The 23,490-nt window shown below is 49.4% G+C and overlaps 1 protein-coding gene across 5 annotated transcripts; it reads right to left on the bottom strand.

Annotated features, from left to right (window-relative positions):
* Positions 1 to 89: 89 nt before the first annotated feature.
* On the bottom strand, positions 90 to 23,015 carry ODAD4 (outer dynein arm docking complex subunit 4). 5 transcript variants are annotated; one of them, XM_017646811.3, is made up of 13 exons: positions 22,825 to 23,015; positions 21,012 to 21,143; positions 20,606 to 20,756; positions 19,848 to 19,909; positions 19,376 to 19,541; positions 17,843 to 18,067; positions 17,464 to 17,671; positions 11,684 to 11,770; positions 10,270 to 10,466; positions 7,317 to 7,417; positions 4,603 to 4,687; positions 2,208 to 2,405; positions 90 to 1,939 (listed from the first exon to the last, which is right to left on the bottom strand). In XM_017646811.3, exons 1-13 carry the CDS (start codon positions 22,936 to 22,938, stop codon positions 1,404 to 1,406), a joined length of 2,262 nt encoding a protein of 753 aa, XP_017502300.3. In that variant the 5' UTR covers positions 22,939 to 23,015; the 3' UTR covers positions 90 to 1,403. The 5 variants fall into 5 exon arrangements, 4 of the variants coding, with proteins under 4 accessions (XP_017502300.3, XP_017502301.3, XP_036875658.1 ...); XM_017646812.3 differs by lacking the exon at positions 2,208 to 2,405 and having other exon boundaries at positions 22,825 to 23,013; XR_012130776.1 differs by lacking the exons at positions 90 to 1,939; positions 2,208 to 2,405 and adding an exon at positions 7,637 to 7,771 and having other exon boundaries at positions 4,642 to 4,687; positions 22,825 to 23,013.
* Positions 23,016 to 23,490: the final 475 nt, after the last annotated feature.

The following is a 23,490-nucleotide window of genomic DNA, read 5'->3' as shown; positions in this document are numbered from 1 at the left end:
CGGATGGAAGCTGCAGTAGCGGCGCACCTGTGCCTCTAGAGCGGGCGGCGGGAGCGCGGCTGCAGCCTCTTTATCTTGCACGAGTTAAAGACGAACTCTGTAAAGAGGGAAGCAGTCACCCTTACCCGTTCCAGAATTAGAATAAGGCGAGGGAGGTGGGGTCGTGCAAGTGCAAGGCCAGATCCTGTCTCTGTTGCACATTTTGATGTTTTGTTCATCATGGGTTTTTGCATTTTTATTTTGTACAGTAATGCATTAAAATGCTGATTATCCTGCTGAGTAAGTTTGTTGGAGCCTTGTGAAATGTTGCATCTGAAATGCCTCACTCGCCTCACCCTAGTCCGTCCAGATCCCAGCCTAACCTCAGCCTTCCAGCAGTTGTAGAGATGGAACCAAGATGGCAGTGGCCAAAGGGGCAGATGAATTATGTGGACTCCTGACATCCTCTGGGGCAGCTGCTCAGCCACCACCTCTTTTGTGAAGTGATGAAACCTCGGTTGAATTTTCGAGGACTTCCTGTGTTACAGGTGCTGTGCTAAACACTCATAATCTTCCCATCAACCCCCAAGGCACCGTACCCATTCTGCAGAGGAGGAAACAAGCTTGGGGAGTCTGATTTACCTGACTGTACCTCTGGAGGCGGCACAGGTGGAGCCCAGCGGCTCCTCCTACTCTGGGTCTGCTCACTCTTTTCGGACAGACATCTCCTCTCTTCCTCCAGGCTCCCAGAGCACAATGCCCCTGTCAGTGCCAGCATTATTGAATTGTTTTCCGGGCTGAGGGGTTTACAAATAGAGCCCCCTGACTGACGGCTGAAGCTGCCCCATCATTATTTCTTCTGTAAAGCCTCTCACAGTGCCCTGCACACAGCAGGTACTCAGCAAGAAGAAACAGGCCAGTAGCTGGACAGACATACTTCTATTCCCAGGTCTTTCTTTCCTCCCTGCTTTAATCTTTCCTGGTTCCTTGGAGCTCACCTGTTTCTTCACCCACCTGAAACCCTTTCTTCCATGAGGTCTTCGGACAGGGATTGGGGGAGAGGACCACATTTCACACCTGGATCACACTCTGGATTAGGCCTTGTTTGGGGATCTTGGTGTTCCTCACCTCCTTGGGGAAAGCCAGAGTTCCCCTTGGAAAGTAGTACCCCATGCCAGGTCATTCATTCTCTAAGGCTCTCCTGAGAATGGGTGGGGTGGAGGAGGCAAAATGACAGACTCAGTGTTTGTAAGAGTGAAAGACGTGTATTTAAAGGGAAACAGTAACAGAAAGAGGCAGAGGTGACCTGTGAGGCCCAGTCCACAATTTTCCTATTAAAGACACATGGAAGACCAGTTCCATAAGATCCCTGTAGTCCCTTGTGAACACGAGCCCCCTGATCCTAATGCCCAGTGACATTAGCTTCAGGTGCCCTCCTTTTCATTTTTTTCCATTGTTCCAGCATTTTCTGTTGTTTCTGTTTCTCCTACTTCTTCCCATTCTGTTTTTTCCAGTTCTTCCAATTCTCTTCTGCTGGTTTCTGAAAGTCTCTTTTCTAGTCCCTCTGATTCCTTTCTACTGAATTCTTCTGAGACTTTCTGGTTCAGTTCTGAAGGCCTCCTGTAAATTTCCCTTGATTCCTGTCTGCTCACTTCTGATGGTCTGCTGCCTTCCTCTCCTGATGTCATGCCTACTTCTCCATACAGTTTCTCGGCAACCTCTTCGGTGCCCAGTCGTGGTCTCACTAAGGGGATGGGGTTTTCTATTCCTCTCTGCCATTTTTCTTGTCTGCTTGTTCTGATGCCCAGAGAGTCCTTGGAAAGCTCATCTTCTGTCTCTTTCTCACTCTCATTTTGCTCTCTTTCCCACTGCTTCACCACCTTCTTGGGCTCATCTCTGGCTCTTCTTGTTTCCTTCTCCTTTGCCATCACTGTTGTAGTATTCAGTTCAGCAGCGTCTTCTGGAAAACAAGAGAAAGGAGGGAAGAAAGGTAAAAGTTTCCATCTCTGCACCTGGATGAACCCCAACCTGTAGGGGCCTGAGTTTCTGAGAGACAGCACACCTTTCCTGAAGGAAAGAAAGGGAATCATTATTTACAGAGTGTCAGCATGTTCCAAGCATCGTGTGACTGCCAAGATTATACCATTTGGGCATCATGAAATTACATAGTGTTGTTGATTTAACTTTGCAGCCAAGGGACCAGAAATTGATTAAAGAGAAACACATACCATGGTCACGTTGCAAATAAATTAGTGGCAGAGCCAGAATTTGAACCCAGGACAGTCTGCCCTCACGGAACATTCTCTTTCCTGACAACAAATAACACTGGTGCTGGGAAATGACAGGAGGGTCCTTTTCTCTGGCATCTTTATTGTGCATTTCTCTTTGTCCCTGGGAAGCACATTCATCATTTGTTGGAAGGTTCTCTGTGAAAATATGAGCAGATTGCTAGCAGGAAGTTCAGCTGGAGAGCACTTTTACAACCAGAGATCTTTACTCCTTGTTTTCAACAGCTACAGAGAAAAATCGCCAGTCTCCTTCTGAGTCTCCCACATTCTCTTCCTGAAAACTGCTAAGATAGAATAGGGCTCAAGGTTCACAGCAAGAAAAAGGCCGGCGCTTGGAGGTAAAGATGGATGCAGTGCTGCCGCATGCTGTTCTGTGAGGGAAGCGCCTAGCAGCTGCCACTGGCCACCCGCGTTCCCGATGAGTTTTCAGGACAACTTCCCCAGCACATGGCCTGCTAAAGGGATGGGAGGCGGCTTGGAGCCGCCTTTGTTTGCTGTGTCTCTTCACATCTATTGCTCCTGTGACTTCTAAGAACAGCCTCTAGGGCATGTGGGGACAGAGGCAGATTTGCTCGAAAGGGTCCAGCCACCACTTGGCAGGCACTGGATAATAAAGGGCTGTCATTTGACTGCACAGGTGCCCAGAAATCCCAAACCCAGATTCCCACTGCCACACACTGAGTCTGAGAGGACTTCAGCCTTGGTGCATGAAGGGGCTCTGTCCTCCTGGGTGCACGGTGCACGGAGCCTCAGCTTAGCTACCCCCTCAACTGTGACAAGGCTGGAGTGATGCACCACATATGGTCGGGAAGAAACAGTGTAGAACCCTGGTAACAGCGTGGGTTCTGAAAAACACTGTGGGACATTAACTCCTCTGCTTTCATGTCCTCATCTGGGATATCAAGCGACTAGTCCTTATTTCATAGTGTTCTTGAGGGGGACAGATGAGTCACTGCACATAAGCCCTTAGAATTGCGCATGGCACAGAGGAGGCACTGACTAGAGATCAGCCTCTCTTAGCCCATTGTGAGGAAAATGGAAGTTCCAATTGCCAGGAACCTCACCTGACCCTATAGTACTTGATGATGTAATTGGCCTGTTACTAGGCTAATATTTCCACACCTGTAGGCAATAAGCTATTATTGACTTATAAAGAACTCCACCCAGTGTTCTGGGCGGAGGCAGAGGCGGGGATCGATTATGGACTTGCAGACTTCTGAATACAGATGTGATCCTAGTGCTCAACCTACTGCTGTGAGAATAAAGCTGCTATAAACCCTTTTACCCCAAGAATATTCTGCTGTCGTTTCTTGGTCTCACCGAGTCTATAGTGAACTTGCTCAAGGCTGAAACCCTCAGACAGGACACTCATTCTGCAGGGACTGTTCCCGCTGACTCTGGGGCCGGGGGTCCCAGCCATCTCTGCTTCCCTTGTTCCCATCTAGAGTGGAGATGGGGCTCAAAGGATTTTTCCCTCCCTGGAGGCCTTGGGCAAAAGAATGTGGTAAGGCCAGTTTGCCCAGCAGGAGCACAGCTGAGACAGAGCTGCCTCTGCACCCCAGTGCCCTCACGACCCCCGCCCCAGCCCTACCCACTGCTGCCAGAAGAGCAGTGCCATGCTGCAGGGGACACTGTGGCTCCCAGTCAGATCACTTTCCCTCACTCAGCCTTCATTGTCCCAAACCCAGTACGTGCCCCCTAGTGGGGTGGGGGGTTGGGGGGTTCTGAATTCTCATTCAGACCATCCTGTGCTTAACCCAGCGCCTGGCCCAAAGAGCCCCATAGTCACTGTCATTCTCTTTGTGTCTTTCCTCCTGCTATTCCCTGTTGGAAACTTCTTTCCTCCTCCACTTCACATCTGAGGCATGTTTTGGAGCCTGAAGCTAATGATTCTTCCTCTCTGGAGCCTTCCCTGTCTCCCTAGAGAAACATGGAGCCCTGAGCTCAGAGCTGTCCCATGTGTCAGGGCAGAGCGCTTCCTCCGGTGCCCTGCAGGGCGGGAGCCCACTCACCCACAGCTCCCACCATCTGGCTTTGCTGCTGGGCTGTGGGCAACTTGGGGCAGATGCCGAGCCCCTGTCTGCTCCAAATCTCACACCTTCTAGGCGTGTGACAAGTGCTCAACAAATATGTGATGAATTCCTTGAGAAATAGAGGAGGGGCTCTCGGGGCAGACAGTGTGGGTTCAGAGCCCAGCCCGAGGTGGTGGAAGGGCCTCCTCTCCTGCCGCAGAAAAAGGCTGGGGCTGCTGGAGGAACAGCTGGATGGTGGGGTTGAGCCCACAGGGGGGCAGAGGGAGCACTGAGGGAGCCATCCTTGGGGCTCCAGAACTCACCTCTCTCTTTATTTTCTCTGAGCATCTCCCTGTAGTTCGTTTTCCTCAGCTCTTCAATGATACTCCTTTTGGCATCATCCAAGGCCTGTGGGTGGCAGAGGGGCCAGTGTACTCTCTTAACCTGTTTGGTGCCTACCCTTCGCATTCCCCAACCCCTGAAGAAGGCAGGATCCTGCACTAACCCCACCACCAATGTACACTTACGGATTTGGAATCACCCCCACTAAGTGGGGTATGCGACACACAACTGCAGGTCACTCAGACTTCATTTCCCTTGGGCTTAGGCATGTATTTGGAGTTTTGTCAATTTACTCATATTGACCTTTTTACCAAAAGCTTCTTTTGGCTTCAGCCAATGCAGAGAGACAGTTCAAGAGCCTAAGCACTCAGCAAGGCTGCAAGCCAGGGAGCGGACTCAGAAACACACCTCCGCTGGGGCTGGGGGCTGGCCTGCCTTCAGAGTGGCTTCCAGGGTGTCTGTGGGTTCCCCAGGAGGCCTGAAACTCACCTGTGCACATCTTGAGGGCAGGCTCTGCCTTGTTTCTCACAGCCGTCCCCAAGGCTTGTCCCCACCACTTGTCCCAGAGCTTTGCACAGGGTGAAGCACCAATAGGCACTCAGGAAATGTCTACTGAGCAGCCACCAGGCCTGGACACTCCTGGGCAGTATCAGTCTGCCCCCTTATATGTGCCAGTCCAGGAGGAGGAAGGCTCAGGAACTGGTCCCCCGAGGAGCTGCTTAGGGCCATGGGGCTGTCTGGCCTGACAGGCACTTCTCTCTGTCTCTTACTTTAAGGTGCACAGCCTTTAAGGCGACCTCAAGCCTTCCCTGATGGGAAGGCCCCAGCCCTGCCCCCCTTCCCCCCAGGCCTCTCTCCTCTGAACCCCCTGGTCCCTGTCATACTGGACATGAACAAGTGGTTTTTGTTTTAGCCTTTCTGCTGACACTAAGTGTCCTGAGGGCCAGGACTATGGTCGTCACCTTTGGGCTGGGCAGCCTAGAGCCAACTCATGGTCAGCAGATACTTACTAAATAGAGTTGTCATGCTCTCTCCAAATACTTGCAGGGCCATCACTCAGAAGAGGATTAAATGGGAGGGGCCTTGTGTGTGAATGGAGGAACACACAGCAAGGCTTCAGCGAAGGCGCACGTTCTTCCTCTGGACAGGTTTTAGGGGCAAGGTGCACATTTGGGGAGCTGACCCCCTCAGCAGAGGAAGATGACAGCAATGTGACAGGCCTAAGCTGCCTCTGGATGGGTGAAAGCAAGACATGGACTGCCACATGGTGAGATCTCTTGAGAGCGATTTCTCCACCATGACAGGGAATAGCCTCACCAAGGTCCCCACAAACCATGAGCTCACCCCCTGAACCCCGAGCAGATCAGGTCGCTTCTCTGCCATTCCCAGCCTTTCAAGTCCAAACTAGTCTGCTGGCTGCCTGGGGTTCTTTGACCCCATTCCTCCCACCCTCATAAGCCAGCCCTCAGATCCAGGTGCATGGTCTCTTCCCTCCTTCCCACAGATCCCTCAGTGCCAGGGCCCCTGTGCCTTCAGCGCTCTTTGCCCTCCTCAGCCTGGGCAACCCCTGCCACACTTGTCCTTCAAAGCCCAGCATTAAGTCTGCTTCCAGTGGGAGTATCCTTGGCGCCTTACTTCCTAGGGATCTGTTCCCTTTCCTGAGTGCACGCTGATCCCCCAGTCTGGTCCTAGAGGCCATGCCCCTCCGCTGCCCCCCTTTTACACAGTCTGCCCTCTCACAACCATGGGGGCAAGTTCCCCAAGGACAAGGGCCTTCTGATTCACTGTAGCACAGTAGTACTGTAGCTGTTTGATTCACTGTAGCACATGCTTACCGGGGTCCAGCACAGTAGCTCTGGAATTTCGACATGAGATAGGTCAGGGGCAACAATCTGGCAGGCAGGTGGAGGTGGGGTGGCCAGGGGATTCATGTCAAACTGCCTGTGCATCTGCGAGGTCAGCATGCTGACCCTGCTGAGCTTGCACATCTGCCTGGAGTGGCTCTGGGAAGGGTGGCAAGCCTGATGCGCCTCCAGGCTTCCCCAGCTTCAGGGCCCGTCTCTGCCTCCAAAGCATATGGTCTAGGGCAGCCCTGTCCAACAGGAATTTCTGCAGCAATGGGGAATACTCTAGATCCTCACTGTGTGGTACCCACAAGCCACATGCAGCTGTTGAGCACTTGAAATGTGGCTAATGTGACTGAAAAACTGAATTTTACATTTTATGTATTTCTAATTTATTTTAATCTAAATAGGTGCATGGGACCAGCAGCTGCCTTACTAAGCAATGCAGGTCCAGGCAAGAGAGTGAGGTAATCACATTGTATTTCTTCTCTCCTGGGGGTGGTAGCGTCTTTCAAACTAAGAGACCTAAAATTACTTTAGAAGGTCTCAACCAGCATTAAACAAAAGAAAAAATGAAAAAAACAGTAAAATAGGAAATATCAGCATACATAGTAGATGTAAATACGTTTGGTAAAATTTCTGTTTCTTTCTGTTTTTGTTTATTTCAAATAAAAGTACGTGTATTGCTACTCAAACTGCTGGCAGTAGCAAACAGTCCAAACGTACCCACAATTGTCCTGCAGTTGGTAGGTGATAAGTATCTGCGGGATGGACCAGGGAGAAGGTTGAGGGGCTGAGGGCACACCCGCCCCACTCCCCACAGGAGGGGCCCAGCTGGGTGCAAGGCTCACGCTGATGATGGCTTGCTGGGCCTGGTTGTTATGCAGGAGCTTCGCTTTCTCCAGGGCCTTCTCAAAATTGTTCACAGCTGACTCGAAGTCTCTCAGCTTCACTGGAGAGCAGGAGGAAAGCAAAACAGGTAGATCGTGACACTGTGTGTTGCCTAATGCAGCTGCCCTGCAGTGCCAGTGGCCCTCTCAGGAGCCCCCTGGCCCACACAGCCATTCCCAGGGGCTGTTAGAAGCTTAAGTGAGCTGGAGTCAGCCCCAGGCCTTGGGCAGTACCGCTGAGCTGCCCCCAACCCTTCCCCTTACATTCCTGGGCATCTCACCAGTAAGGACCAGAACCTGGAAAACTGAGCCTTGGGTCTCAGGCCATTCAAAGGGGTCGGTGAGAGAAGGGGACACGGGGTAGGGCCTGTGTGCACATCATGTCTCCTGGGCAGGAGGACAACTCCATCTTTACACTGTTCCAGAAGAGAAAATATGTATTTTTTACATGCTCATTCAGTTTTTTCAAAACACTGTGAAGACCAAATGAAAAGGCAAAGGGCTGGATGTGACTTGTGGGCCAGCAGCTGGAGTCCAGCTCCCACACTGGTGCAACCTGAACCACAAGAGGAGATGGCCCCTCCGGCTCACTCACCCAGCCACTTTGTGCTGGAGCCGATACAGGGATGACGGGCAGACTGACTGTGCTGAAACAGCTGAATTACTGGAATGAAGGAGAAAAGCTCACCAGCCAGGGTCTGGGAAACCCACACCCCACTTTCTTCACATACCACTACTTTCTCTTACAACGAATATACCCAGCATCCATCCTCTACCCAAGAATTATTTGGGGATCCATGGGAAAAGGAGGGCCTTGAGTCGGTAAGTCAAGCTACATTTGAATCAAATGTAATTTTGAAAATATGTGGAGCCACAGTAAATGAGCTCAAAAGTACATTTTTTTCAATGTAGAAAAAGAGTAACAGTGAATACAGAGACCACTGAATCAATGTCCGTGTCACCCACCCTGACACAGCAGGTCTGTAAAGAAATCATCATGCTCATTCAAGTCTTACTGAAGACGACGCTTGTCCTTTTCAACTGAATACATAACCTCAAGTTATAGTGATTCTGAGAGCTGTTTTCCTCCTCTTCCCTCCTTTAATGCATGTTCAAATCCACACATTTATACCTAGATTTTCTTGAGCCATTAATAGGCTTTCCTAAGGAATATAATTGCTTTTCACCAGTCAGAGATGCTTATGGGAAATTGGTGAGATAAGAGGGGAGGAAGGAGTAAATTAGTATTTCTTGAGCACCCCCTATATGTGAGTCCCTGGCCTAGGTGCTCAGGTGCTCAAGCATCACCTTATTTCTCACACTAACCCTACGGGTAGCATATACTCTAATCAGCCTGTTTTACAGAAGATGAAGCTCTGAGGCACAGAGCAGCACTTGCTCAGGGTCTCTGTGCCGGGAGGACCTGCAGCCCAAGCTCTGCCTGCTGGGCTGTGCTTTCCATAGAACCCAGTGGCTCCCAGGCTACTGCATGAGTCTCTCAAACCCAGAGTGGGGAAACTGAGACCAGTAGTGAGTGGCCTGGCTCTCCAGGAGCCCTCAGGCCTAATAAGTCCTCAAGAGTAGACTCAGGACAGTATCAACCCTGAAGGGCATATCTCATCTCCCCCTCGGTATACACAATGCCTCTAAAGAATAGGAAAGAGTTCTAGGAAAAGCCACAATCATCATGTTTTTCCCCAGGTTAAAACTTTCAGTGGTTTTTGCTATGCTTTTAGGAAAGTATCATTGATTTGTAACTAGGCCCACGAGGCCCTGCGGCTCTGGCTCATCATCAGCTCCTCACTCCAGACCTCTCGCCTCCAAGAGCTCCAGCTGACACTGGTCTCCTTCAGCTTCTTAAATCAGCCAAACTTCTTCCCACCTTCCTAAACGTTCCATTGGCTGGAAAGCTGCCATCAACTCCTAATGGAGCCTTCTTGTCCTTAAAGTTCCTGCTTAAAAGTTACTTCCTCAGACACAAGAGCAGGAAATATATCAGTTCTGGTCCCTAGGGTATACCCAACCTGGTGCCTAGAAGATGCCAAGTATTTGTGGTATGAACAAATGAGTGAATGACCCAGCCTCTGATTATAGTACTCTTCCTCTCCCCTGGGGGGTCAGCTGCATACCCGGGGCACGGGCAGCTTAGCGCAGTGATTAGAGCCCAAGCTCCGGGGTCACACAGAACTGGGTTTTAGTCCCAGTTCCATCACTTACTAACCTGTGACCTGAGGCCATTTCCTTTTTAATTTCATATTATAAATTATTTCAAATATATATAAAATTAGAAGGAATAGTATAATGACCCCCATTACTCATCACCCAGCTTCAACAATTACCACAATATTGCCAATCTTGTTTCATCTATTCCTCTTCACCCCTGCCCCTTGCTGGTTTTTTTTTTTTTACAACTTTACGGAGATGTAATTTACATATTCTAAAATGCACCCATTTGTAAGTATACAGCTCAATGATTTTTAGTAAATTTATATAAGAGTTGTGCAAAGAGTTCCATCACTCTAAAAAGGTCCCTCATGTGACCTGGGGCAATCTGCTCAACTGCCCAATGCCTCAGTTTCCCTACATATAAAATGAGGGCAGAAATGCCTACATCATTGGCTTGCATAGTGAATAAATACAAGAATGCACATGTAAAAAAGACAAGAGGATGTGGCACTCTTTTAAAGAGGACACAATACTGTGCTGGGAAGGGCAGCTCTCAGGGTGCCCCAAGCCCTCACAGAGCTTAACTTGAAGTAGGCACTTTCCACATGCTGTTCAACGGAAGGGTTTATCCCCACTCTCAGAATTAGCCTGGCCAGAGACACACTGGGATGGTAAGCACTCCCAGCCCTGGTGTGGCAGCTGTGCCTGAGGGCTGGGAAAGGTAGGGTAGTGCTATCTGAGCCCATACCTTGTGCCTGTGCCACCAGAACATTGGCATTCAGCTGCCATTCAATGTCCCCTTCTTCCTTGGCACACTGCTGGGACTTCTTGCCGTAGTTTTGGGCCTGCCAGGCCTGGTCCAACTCCAAGTAGCAGCGGCCGATCTCATGGAAGAGCCAGGTCTTCTCCAGGGTGGTTTTTGCCAGAGGTATCTTCTCTTCCCACCTGGAAACATGAAGAACCAGGGGCAGCTTTTCCACTCAAACCCTGCCCTTGGCCAGAGGAGGCCCAGGCTTCCTACTGGGCAGCAGAATAAAAATTGTCTTCCAACTACCAGTTCTTGTAGATAAGGAATAGAGCAAATAAGCATTAATATATTTTAAAACTACCAAAGCTATTTTGGTGCATCTATGGCATTGAGTTTGATGCAAAAATTGAACCTAATGTTTATAAAATTGCTTTTGAAATAACATAAGAATGATATTTAAGAATATTATTAAGTACATATAAGAGAAAATCAACCCAGAAAAAAGATTAGAATGAAAAACCAAAATAACAATAAAAGTAAGGGGAGGATTAGAATTAGTACTTTTCTTTGGGTGGTGGGACTGAATAAAATTTCTTCTACTTTTTTATATTTTCCAAATTAATACTGTAACAATAAGCACATATTTACCATAAAACATTTTATTGTAAAAAGATACAAATGGGTGGGTGAACTCTCAAATTCCTCTCTTTTGGCACATAGACACCACAGCCATTTAGGAAATGAAATTATGTGTGACTGAAAGCTGGTGGTGAACAAGACGGGGGCCTGAAGGACAAGTTCCTCTGTGCTAAGTGAGTGAGCCCAAGGAGCTGGCTTGCCTACTACAGGCCAATGTCCAGGCCAGGCCCTGCGCCCAGTCTCCTTGGGGCTAAGTCACCCAACCAGAGCAGGGTTGGACATTAAAAGGTCAGTTGTTGGGCCATTTGGAGAGCTTAGGCTCCCTTCCCAATGATCCCATGTGACCACACAGAACTACAGAACGGCCTCAGGAGAGGCCCCAGAGGTCAGCTGGGCCACCAGTTCCTGAACTTGCACAAGGTATTGATAATTGGGAGTGCTTGCTAAAAACAGATTCCTGAGCTCCAACCTGGCCCTGCAGAATCAGAAACTCCAAGGCGGAGGCCCAGTAATTCATGCACCTAACAAGTGCTCCAGGTGATTCTTGTCACTGGGAAATCGGGAGGAAACGCTGATTCTATTCTATTAATTTATTTAGCTGATGAGCTGCAGAGTTTACAACAGGGCCTGCCCATGGTGGCCTAGCAGAGTCAGAAGCCAAGCTCAGGACTTCTGATGCCTCCTCGCCTGGCATTCCGGCCTCAGGCTGGAGTCTGGTGTGAGGATGGGAAGTCCTGGCCATAGGGTGGGGAAGGCACAGTCCTTGGTCACTCACGTGTCAATGGCTTGCTGGAACTTCCCAACTCTGGCAAAAACCCTTCCAATGTTGTCAAGGGCTCTTGACTTGGCATCAGGAAGGTCACTGAGGGGAGGAAGCACAGCAAGTTGTTCACTAGAAATCAGCCATTCTAGGCACTGTGCAGATTGGAAAGAAGGCAAAGCCAGGAGCCCTGGCCTCGGGGACCCAGGATCCGGGTGGAGGGAAGCTGCCAGGCTGGCAAGGCTCGGGCACACAGGCCTGCTAGTGCCCTGTGGCTTAGCATGGACACTATCAGGCCCTTCTTGGAGGGCCGTCAGAAGCTTGCAAACACGTCTCTTTGCTCTAGCAATTCCCTTCCAGAAATTTACCTCAAGAAAATGATGTGACAAGAACACTCATTAAACTCCTGTTCATAACAAACACCAGAAACAATCTGAACACTATCAGTGCCCTAGCTCTGGCGATTTTTGTGTATGAAGAGTCTCTGATACATTAAGTTAAAAAGTCAGATTAGAGGAGCATATACCATGTCTACTGTCCCATTTGTGTTAAAGATAAATAGTCAGGCCTGAGCCACAAGGTGGGCTCCTGGCTTTGACAGTGGGGAAGGGGCCCTGAGCCACAGAGCGCACTGTGCAGCTTCTGAGCTGGGGAAGGCGAGGAGAGAGAGTCACCCCTACAGCCTCGGAGGGAGCACAGCCTTGCGGACACCTTGATTTCGGCTCAGTGAGACTTCAGACTACAGACTTCTGACATTCAGAACCATAGAGAATAGGACTGCATTGTTTTAAGCCACCAAGAAATTAATTAATTAAAAGCATGCATTTTTTTTTTAACTTTGCATTTCAGAGTTTACTTTTATTAATTAATTTGTTTGTTTGTTTATACTAAGTTATCATTGATATACATTCTTATGAAGGTTTCACAAGAAAAACAATGGGTTATTACATTCACCCTTATTATTGAGTACCCCCCATGCCCCATTGCAGTCACTGCCCATCAGTGCAGTAAGATGCCACAGAGTCACTATTTGTCTTCTCTGAGCTACACTGTCTTTCCCATAACCCCCCACACACCATGTGCACCAGTCATGATATCCCACGATCCCCTTCTCCCTCTCTCCCCACCCCTCCTCCCCCACCCCTCCCATTTGGTAAAAGCAGGCATTTTTAAAAGAAGAGAATGTAAGTCTATTAACAATGATTACCCAAGGGAAATGAGAATAAATTGAAACTTTCAATTTATCCATACTGTTTAGATTTCTTACAGTACTCATCTGTCATCAGAAAAGGGATCACGTTCATTCCGCAAAGAAAAAGATAAGTGCTCCCTCTACTTGGGTTCTGTACCCTGCCGTAGGAACATTCTGATCTCTCTGTTAACAAATTCCCCTCCCCAACGACTGAAATAGGGACACCCTCCTCCAATCCCAGATCCCCTCCACCAGCATCTTCTCCCTTCCCAGGGGGCTTTTCCCATTCCTCCTAGCCCCTCAGCCCCTGATGCCTGTGGGCTTCCATGGCTGCCGTGAAACTCTCCCCCTTGGAGTCATTCTCCCCACCGTGGCCAGGCCTGCCTTCCTAAATTGCAAATCTGATCAAGCCACCCCCACGTCCACAGAAATGCTGACACGCATCTGCCGTGTGGTGCTGCAGGCCTGTGTGATGGTGACAGTCGGACAGCCTAAGCGCTGCCCACAGGGCTGGAGTTCAGTTGGTTCCCGCACGGGCTGGAATACCTTTCTGTGAAGCCATTTAATGAATGATACACTTTCCGTGACACATTCTTATTAAAAAACAGAAAAAGGAGCTGCTTTAAAAAAAAAAATCCTACATATGTATATATGTACCTAAATACGTAGGTAAAAACATTGAAAAGGGGCCAGAAGCACACAGCTCAGTGTGGCTTCAGAGAAGCTGGAGTGGAGGCAGACGGAACTTTCAAGTTCTGTTCTCAGCACCACACAGTTCTGAATAAGCACAACGCTAAACACGAGTGTAAAAACACACTCCTCATGGGCCTGTGGACCTTCAGGAGGAGGTCCTTCTTCTTCAGTGCATCCAGGCCCCCAGCCCTCCTCCCGCAGCTCCCATGTCCTCCACCCCTGCCAGTCTCCTGCCTAGAGTACCCTCCCCCACCCCTTGTCCACTTTGCTGACATCCTGTCCTCTCTGCAGCCCCTCAGCTCTGGTAGGGCTCCCACCTGCCTCTCCGAGGCCTCTCTGCTATACTTCGCACCTGGCTGCTCTGACAGCACCCCTGATGTTGGCCTCCCCTTCTAGAGTGGGTGCTCTGTAACAGTGTGAGGAATGAGTGAATAAGTTGTAATGTGTGAATTTATTCTTAATATGTAATAAGAAATAACAATACATAACAATAATATGTAATAAGAATGCATGCAATAAAATAATCTGTATTTAGAGAAGGAAATGAGGGCTGGGGTCACTGAAGAAGCTACATAGATGAGCTACAGCACAGCTTGAAGGACAGGCTTGGGCAGTGGTGGGAAGACAGGGACGGGGGACAGATAATAGCATGGGGGACATGCGGGGCACACCCAACTCACAAGGAAGACTGTGAGGAGGCCTGTTTGCAGGTGTTAAAAGGAACAAACATTGTTTAAAGAACACCTCTTTATTTAGCCATGTGGCACTCTTTCATTACATGCCCATTATGTGGCAGGTGCTGGGAAGAGAAAGGGAATATGGCAGCCCCTGCCAAAGTCCACAGTATGACAGAGCAAACAGGATGCGAGGCGAATGTGGACAGAGCATGGAGGAGGGATTTCAAAATCCTCCCTGGGGTGTATAGAAGACTTTCCCAAAGGAAGCCACTTAAATTTTGAAGCATGGGTGAGAGGGAGTTGATGAAGAAAGGACTGGTGTGGGGGGGGACTTGGTGAAGTGGGGAGCATAGTAAACATAATGTTCTTCATGTAATTGTAGATTAATGATACCAAAATAAAAAAAATAGAAAAATAAAAAAATAAAAAAAAGAAAGGACTGGTGAAGAGAAGGTGTCTTGTTTAGGAGCTAACAGGAGCAGAGTTACAAGGCGCTGACTGGGCCACAGGATGCCCAAGGGCCCGGACAGAGCTGGGTCAACAGAAGCCAGGAAAAGTTAAGTCAGGAAGGGTGGCCTGAGTGGAGCAGAACCGGGTGACGGGCCTGTATCCTGATCACTGGACTTGTCTTGCACAGAAAGGCCAGCTGGACTGCAGGGAGCCCAAGTCAGGTGAAGCAGGCAAGAGGTGAGGCCAACCTGGAGTGAGTGAGGGAGGGGAACGGAGAAGGGAAGGCGCTCCAGGAGTCAGGAAGGAGGAGGGAAGGATGGCCACGGTGGCAGGGTGGGGGTCTGAGGGGACAGAGGTGTCTGGGAGACCGCCTGGGGACTGAGTGGCCAAAAGTGCCACCCTCAGGGATAGGGGACCATGGAAGGAGAGTTCTAAGGGAGGAGAATAAGGGATTCCATTTTGTACATGTTAAGTTTGGGGTTCTGGTGGTACAACCAAGTGGAAAGGCCCTAGAATCGGGCCTGGGGCTCAGGTTTTGGAGACACAGGTCTGGGGGTAGGAGGGAGATCTGGTGAGGAGTAAAAGTAGACATCGTTAGGGCATGGTTGATGGCTGGATTCAAGGACATGTCTTATTGTATATACAGTAAATTCTATATACAATTTATTCTTAATAATGTCATAAGAAATAGCAATAGCAAGAAATAACAATACTTCCTCACAATCCCTGTGAGTTGTTATTATTATGCCTTCATTAGACAGGAGGATACCGAGAAGGTGAGCAGCTTAATCCAATCCACACAGCTTCTGAGTGCCAGAGCCAGGACTCAAAGTCAGCTACGTCCCTAAAGCCAGGTGTTGTTTGCTTTCCACTTCTGGAGTGGCAGTGTGCAATGCTCCTGCTCAACAGGAAGGATGAACCAGAAATGGATGGCATGAGGGTGCAGATGAGGGAGGGAGAGAGGGCAGGAAGCAGCAGTGCTCAGGGAATAGTTTGACCCAAATGGAGGACTGATATGCAGGGCTGTGCAGAAGTGGGGCCGAGCAGGCTGAGCAAGAGTGTTTGGTTTTATTGTGCAGCCAAGGAGGGGCCGAGGCCTGCTTGTCGCCAGGGGAAGGAGCGCGATGGATGAAAAGCAGCATGTCCCTGGAGGGGCTGTGTGGGAGCAGTGGAGGCTGGGGGAGCTGAGGGATGATGGGAGACTGAGAGAGGCTCAGAACTGTGGGCCAAGTGGAAACTAGGCAGGACAAAGTCACGAAGGACTCTCAAGGTTAGAGCCAGGGAGCCCAGAAAGCAACAGTACCTCTGAGAGGGGACAAAAAGGCTTGGCAACAGCTGCTTCCTGCGAGAGTTTATTTCATTCTGATTGTGGATGCCCAGCACCATCCTAAGATCTTTACATGGACTTCTGCATGGCATCCTGCCTCCCACCTGTCAGGTAGGGGCTACTCTATGCCGATCACAGAGGGGACCCTGAGGTGACAGAGGTGCAGTGCCTGACCGAAGTCCCCACAGCTGGGAGGAGCGTTCCAAACCCAGGGCAGCCCGACTCCAGAGCCCAGGCCCTTGCTCAGCGCCAGGAGTCCCAAGCCCTGCACCCTTGGTTAGGCCTACTCTTGGCCGCTCTGCCCCAGGCAATAAAAGCACGAGGTCCTGTACTTTTCCTTCATGATGCTTGTCACAATTATTAGTTAGTCACTTTTTGTTTTACACCTGAAAGGGAAATGGCCCTGGTATCTGGCCACTATTGTGTTCCCAATGCTAGCAGCACCTGGCATGTCTGGGGTTGATCACTGCTTGTCGAGATGACATAAGAATAAAAATATCAGCTAAAAACACTAATTCAAAAACAATACACATTACTGTGTTCATTGCAGCATTACTTAGAATAGCCAAGTTATAGAAACAACCTAAAGATTTATCAATAGATGAAAGAATAAAGATGTAGTATGTGTATATGTACAGAATACTACTCAGCCATAAAAAGAAAAAAAGAAAACTTGCCATTGCAACAAACATGTACAGACCTTGAGGGTATCATGCTAAGTGCAATAAGTTGGAGAGAGAAAGACAAATACCATATGAGTTCACTTATAAGTGGAATCTAAAAAACAAAAGTAAGGGAGAAAAAATAAACAAGACACAGAAAACAGATTGGTGGCTGCCAGAGAGGGAGGTGGGTTGAAATGAGTGAAGGGAGTCAAAAGAGACAAATTTCCAATTTTAAATTAAGTAAGTCATGGGAATGTAATGTAGCATGGTGACTATAATCAACAATACTGTATTCCATATTTGAAAGTTGCTAAGAGAATAAATATACCTTAAAAGTCTTCACCATAAGAAAAAAAAGCAAAAAACTTTTCTATTTACGGTGAAAGATTTCAAATAGACTTGTGATGACCATTTTGCCATGTATACAAATACTGAATCGCTGTATTGTACAACTGAAACTAATAAAATGTTATATGTTAATTATACCTCAATAAAATAAAAAAATTTTTGAAGTTGAAAAAATATCAGCTAAGAACTGGATCATTGGGAGCTTTTTGGAGTTATGGGCCAATGTCTCCCTTTTTGTGGCATAAAAGCTGACAGCCTAGGTCTGACCCAACCCCTCAATCTTGGGCAGGTGGCTCCTCCCTCCAGGGTGGTGTCCCTCAGGAGGGCGGGCAGAGAACAGGAGCTCAGTCACCAGCAGCCCTGGCAGAAGGCCCAGAGGCGGCCCAGCGGCTCCTCCGCAGGCCCTGGGCTGCCGTGCCCGCTCGCCTCCCGCAGGCACTCACTGTTCCTTGGCCATCTCCAGGTCCTTTCTGTGGCTCTGCAGTGCTGCTACCATCTGCCCCAGCTCCATCTGGGCATTCCCTATGCAGCTGTACAAGTTTCCAACCAGTTCATCCTTGTTGGGCACTTCTTCTTTGTTCCATTCCAGCACCTTCTTCAGCACTTTCTCAGCTTTCTGAAGGCTGCCTTCAGCACTGCCGCTGGTCAGCACTGGGAAGGGAAAGAGGCTCTGTTAGGTGGAGGTGGGAGCAGCCTCTAGGCTGAAGGGAGAATCCATCTCCCACCAGATACCATGCACAGGCAGCGAAGCCAGGGCTCGGGCCGCTATGCTGCTCCCTCCCCACCTAGCAAGGGCTCCGCCCTTCTGAGAATACCACCCACACATGTCGATGTCCTCCAGGCTCTTGAGGATGTAACGGGCTGTCTGCGAGGGACGGCGTTTGCGGTCCCGCAACCATTTCTCTCGCATCAGCTTCCGGTCCCGCTCCCGGGCGTAGATGGGCTTCTGCTGCCTCCAGAAGTCACTGCGGGTGTCCAGGTAGTGGATGCCTGTCATGATGAGGTCCTCCACAGTCAGGCCACGCTTGATGGTGCCTTTGATCAGGTCTGTGAGGAAGGGTGTGAGGAGGAACCAACTAGAACAGGCGTCTAAGGGTGTCACCTCTTCTTGGCTCAGGATCCCCACTGTGGGGCTCCCTGTGCAGAGCTCTGCCTGAAGTGGTGGAAGTGTGAGGAAGGTCAGAGCACATGGGTGACAGCGTGGGTCTATCTGGGCCCAGATGAGGCCAGAGCCCTCCTTGCAGGTACTGCCTGGTGCAGAGCATAGTACTTGGGCTCCTTATCACAAGATATGAGGAGCCAGCAGAGGGGCAGCTGGTAGGTGACTTTCTGAAAGGCCTGCAGCCCTCAGGGCTCTCTTATGTCAAGCTGTGTCTTCAGAGAAGGCAGTTTTAACGCACAACCTGTCCCAGCTTGCTGGTGCCAAAGGCTTCCCAGGCGCCCAGTGGGCCAGTGTGTGTGGGGTGGGGGTTGAGAGGCATGCCCAAGTTTTGCCCACCCACCTGACTAGAGGTTAGAGCCCATAGCAAAGCTGAAAGGCCACTTGGGGTAATGTTCAGACCAGCCCTTCCTCCATGGAAGCTACTCTGGAGTGGGGAAGCATTTAGGCCTGTTACGGAAGAGATGTGCCGGTAGCACAGCACGGCCTGCAGAGAATCCTGTATGTGACCTTGGGAAGTCAGTTCTGGGAAAAGGCATTTGATTGAGGGGTGATCCCTACTCAGGCTTATTAGCTAGTGGCAGTACTCCCACTATGTGAGACATTCGCTTCAAGGCTCTGATCTACTTCCTGCCGTTGCCAGCAAAGCGCGGAGGAAAGGGTGTCAGACTGGAGGTTAGGAGGCCTGGTCTCTGGTGTTGACATCACAACTAACTTGCTTGTCCCCTTGGACAGGTTACTCCTTATTCAGGGTCTCTCCTTCCTTATCTATAAGAGGAGGGATTAGACCAGATGAGGTTCAGGACATTCCAGTACTAGCACCCAAGTTTCCCCCTCTAGCACTTCCTGGACGGATTGCTTTGCCCTTTATGCAGAGATCCTTCACAGACCATGGTGGTAAAGGAACCCAAATCTCTGGTGTTACCACTGTGCTTAACAGCACTGGTTCTGAAATTGGACTTCCTGGATTCCAGTCCAAGAGCCATGTCACTGCTCACCTAGGTGTGACTCCAGGAGTTACCTACCCTTTCAGCACCCGTTTCCTCATCTGTACAATGAGAACACTAGTGAAACCTATCCATAGGGATGTGTTGGCTAATATTCTGTGACAGGCTCTGCCTCTAGTTCAGGCATTAAGCATCCACCCCAGACATCCTTTGCCCCAAGTTCCCTGTTGCAAACAAGCAGTCTGAAACCTTTGTCCAACAGGAGCTTCTCCAGATATTCCTTGTCCACGTAGAGTTCGCCCAGGAGCTGGCGGAGAGTCTTCTCACTCTTGAACGAATACCTCTGCTTGGACTCTCTTTTGGGGTGATGTAAGAAGTTTCTCACAAGATGAGGCTTCTGCTGGGTTTTCATACTCTGGGAAGATGGAGCAACACCCAATAGGGCCTTAGCAAGGAGCACAGAGTATCCAGCCACAGCCCTAGAGCCTGCTATCCCAGACTCCTCCTTCAAGACCCGTCTGTGGGCCAAGAACCACAGAGTGTGTCTGGACCAGGAACAGCTAGACTCTAGACCCCTCTGGAGCTGGGTCAGAATCCCATTGCTGCCCACAAGGGGTAGGAGTGAATAGCTCCCAGGAAGAGGGCCACAAAGACCTGTGCTCCTCAGGCACACATGGCCTCTTCCCTTAGAGTGATGTGGTATCAGAACCAGGGCCCTTACCTCAGCCTGCTTGCTTAAGAAGGAAAGGTCCCCTTTGTTTTCCAGCTTAATTGAAGAAGGACCTGAAAGGAGAAAAGCTGGGGCTCAGGTCGGCCAGGCCCCCAGGCACAACCTATCACATATTTTTATGTGGAAATGGCTGCGTTTGGCAGGGGGATAGTGGAGGTTGTGGTAAAGCTGGCTCTGAGTGAGCCCAGCAGACAAATGATATAGGGTGTTTGATACAACACTCTCCTAGGAGCTGGGCAAGCCCTCACTAGCCCAACACCGTAGCAGCCAGATGTCCTAACAAAGGCAGGTACTGAGTACCAGAGGTACTCTCCATCCCAAGCCATTTGCACACTCTGCCACCCATAGTGGCAAACTCTCACACTCCTCCCTCCTCTGCCTGCCACTAACCGCTGGGCAAGGCCAGCCCTTGGTGTATACATGGTAAGGGAGGAAGCCAGAGACTAGGAAAGGCCAGGCTCAGGACCCCTTTCTTCCCTATTATACCAGGCCAAAGACAGGCCCACTGTGAATCAGCCCTTGCCATCTGGCTTAGAGGAGAGCCAGATGCTGCAGCAGCCAGCACAGTGGCCTGGTCCTCCGAGTGGGCAGTTCCTAACCCTCAACAAAACCAGCAGCAGCCAAATCTAAGCCTGAGACTCCCTGTAGGCCTGGTGGTGGTTGCTCACCCACTGTACCCCAGGCCTTCCTCCAAACCTAAGTATTCCAAGAGCCTTCCTGGACAGGGCATAGGCCCAATGGGCACTCACTTCCCACTGAGTTGTTGATCGCTTCCTGGGCTTTCTGAATTCCAACTCTGAATTCCCGATCAGGCCGCAGCTTGTAGCCTCGATGATAGAACACCAAGGCAAACTCAAAGTCTCCCATGGTGTACAGGGTCTCAGCCTTTTGCAAAATCCCCTGAAAGGAGAGGAAGTCAAATGGAGGTGGACAGACAAAGCCTTATAGGACTCAGGTATGGTGGAAAGGAAGGGTGCTGGGTTGAGGATCAAGATTGGGATGCAAGGGCAGGGAGCTAAGCAAGTGACCTATGAAGGGAAAATGGCATCAAACTCTAGGCATTCTGGCTGGTTCTTCAACTACTTCTAACTAGAGGCTGCTGCAGGCAAAAGCAGTGGAGAAAGTAAGATTGAGTGCTCCCATCCATACAGTCACCTTGCAGAAGGTTGGGTCACCCTGGAGTGAGGCTTCAGCATCCTTCAGGGATTTCTCCAACTCTCCCATCTTCAGGAAGCACTTGGAACGGGCAACCAAGCAGTTCTTATCTCCATTCTGAAGGTGAAGAGCCTGAGAAAGGAACCACTTAGGTTGACAGGGCAGGGCAAGGGAGAAGCTCAACTGGAAAGAGTGGCATGAACCCTCCTGCTAGAGTTTCAAGGGGACTCTTCAGGCCAGCAAACAGGTCTCTGGATCTCATCAGACCAAAAGCAGCACAACATTGATCTTTGCTCAGCACACTCTATTATCTGCACATGGCCCATCCTGAACAAGGTCAAATCACAAGCTATGGTGGAAGCCACTGCTTGAGATGTGAGACTGTGCTCCTCCATGGATCTACCAGATTTATCCAAATGTCTGGGATTCCTCCAGTCTTCTCACGCAATAGAATGTTAGGATGTTTGGTGCATACCAAATTCAACCACAAACCTGAAAGAGCTGCACAGTACACTCAAAGGCTAAGTACTCTGAACTAGCTAAGCACTGTGGAGGCTAAAAAAATGGATTTTAGGATAATCTGCAACTTGAATTATCCATTCCACTAGCCCTCTCTTTTTACATAGCTTATTGAGAATGAATCATTATTTCATGAGATTAAGATTAAAATGCCAGGAAAATGGAAATTGATTTTTGGTCCTGAAGTGGGAGTGGAATGCTTCCCCTACTCCCCATTGCCTCTCTCTCTCTCTCTCTGTCTGAAGGCACTACTGTAGTCTGTGGTGTACTGTTGTCTTTCCTGAGGCATCAGACTGTATCCACCCCTTTTCTAGACCTTTCTACTTTTCCAGGAAGAGGAAGTAGCTATTGTCTTCCGTGGAAGAACGCCACTTCTCACCCAAAGCTATCTTCCCTCCGGGAGTTCTTTTCACTTTGCCAGGATGGAACATGATCCAGAAAGAGGAGAATGGGTCGGAGCAAGGCTCTTGAATTTAACTGTTGACCCATCTGGTCAATCACTTCTGGTTTTAGGGTGTGGTCGGTACAAAACACTCTGGGTAACATTGAGATGCTTGACTTTAAGGAGAGTCTTGGGACAGGTCCATTCGGAATAAGTGGGCTGTTTGTTGTAAAAGAAACATACATGAGAACTTCTAATAGCTTACTTGCTGACAAGTATGGTATGGCGGTTGGCACCTCAGCACCAAAGACTGAGAGCCTGGGTGTGAATCCTTCCTCTGCCATGTGCTAGTTCAGTGATCTTGGACATGTTACTCAACTTCTGTATCAGTTTTCTTATCTATAAAATGGCATAAAACAGTACCTCTCTCATAGGCTTATGTTATGCTTAGCAGTGTGCCTGATATTCTAAAACAACACTCAGTACCCTCAGGGTAGGGTGGAGCAATTTATATTAAGGTTACTCTATTAACATTAATAGTTATTTACTGACCACCTTCTGTGAGCAATTGTGTGACAGATTTCACCACTTCTATATGCAGCCTCCCAGCCAATTTCCCAGGCCAATGATGGGAAATTGAGTTTGCTCTGTGGAAGAAGACCATTCGATCATCAAACATTTGCATAAAAGAGGAAGAGATCACCGTTAATGCAGAAAATGGTTATTAACAATCAGGCAGAATGCAAGTGGGAACTGGTAGAAAATGACCAAGCAGGGACTTATCTGTGATAGTAGTGCATCAATCAGGAACAAATGAATAATTGAAACAACAACAGGGTCCTCCAAGCACCATCAGGACCTCAGTGTTATCAGAATCCAAAGTGGTGGTGAGTGGTTCAGAGGGCGACTCACGTTGCTGAAGCTTTGGGCTGCTTTAGAGTACTCCCCGCGTAGATAGAATCGCTCGCCCTCCGCCATGTAAGAGGGAAAGGTGCTTCGCAGGTCATTAATTTCTGGGTCCGACATGGTGACCGGATTCTGAGACGCTTCAGCGGAACCCCTGTCTGTTTTGAGGAAGCCCTGTCTCCTAGCAACCGGAGACACAGTTGCTTCCGGCCCCGCCCCACTTGGGCGGGGTCTGAGTTCAAGGTACTACTGCCTCCGGCGTGCGCAAGCGCCTTGCAGCCCCGCTTAGGCAGCGAGCGATGAGCACGTGGCAGGCGGTTGCAAGGCGGTGGCTCGCTGCAGTGTTTGCTTTTGCACGCTCCACTGGGGCTTTCCGGATTTGTACCGTGTCCAGAATATACAGCCAAGAAAATAGGAAGAGGATTGGGGTAGAATTCTAAATAGGATAAAGCATACGTGGCAAGGATTTGTGCACCGTGTACTGCCTGAATTCAGGGGCAGAGGGCACTGGCTTGGATTCGTAGTACTTGGCTGCTGTCTTCGCCTGTTAACTGTGTGATCCCTGCACCAGGCACTTAAGAGCTCTAAATTTTACACTTGCCAGGTGAACCTGAAGATAATAAAACCTTGGAGATGTGAGGATTTGCATGAGACTGTGTGGAAAATAATGTA

The sequence above is a fragment of the Manis javanica genome, chromosome 4, assembly GCF_040802235.1.
Source record: "Manis javanica isolate MJ-LG chromosome 4, MJ_LKY, whole genome shotgun sequence".
Classification (NCBI taxonomy): Eukaryota; Metazoa; Chordata; class Mammalia; order Pholidota; family Manidae; genus Manis; species Manis javanica.
This window is presented reverse-complemented; position numbering and strand designations above follow the sequence as displayed.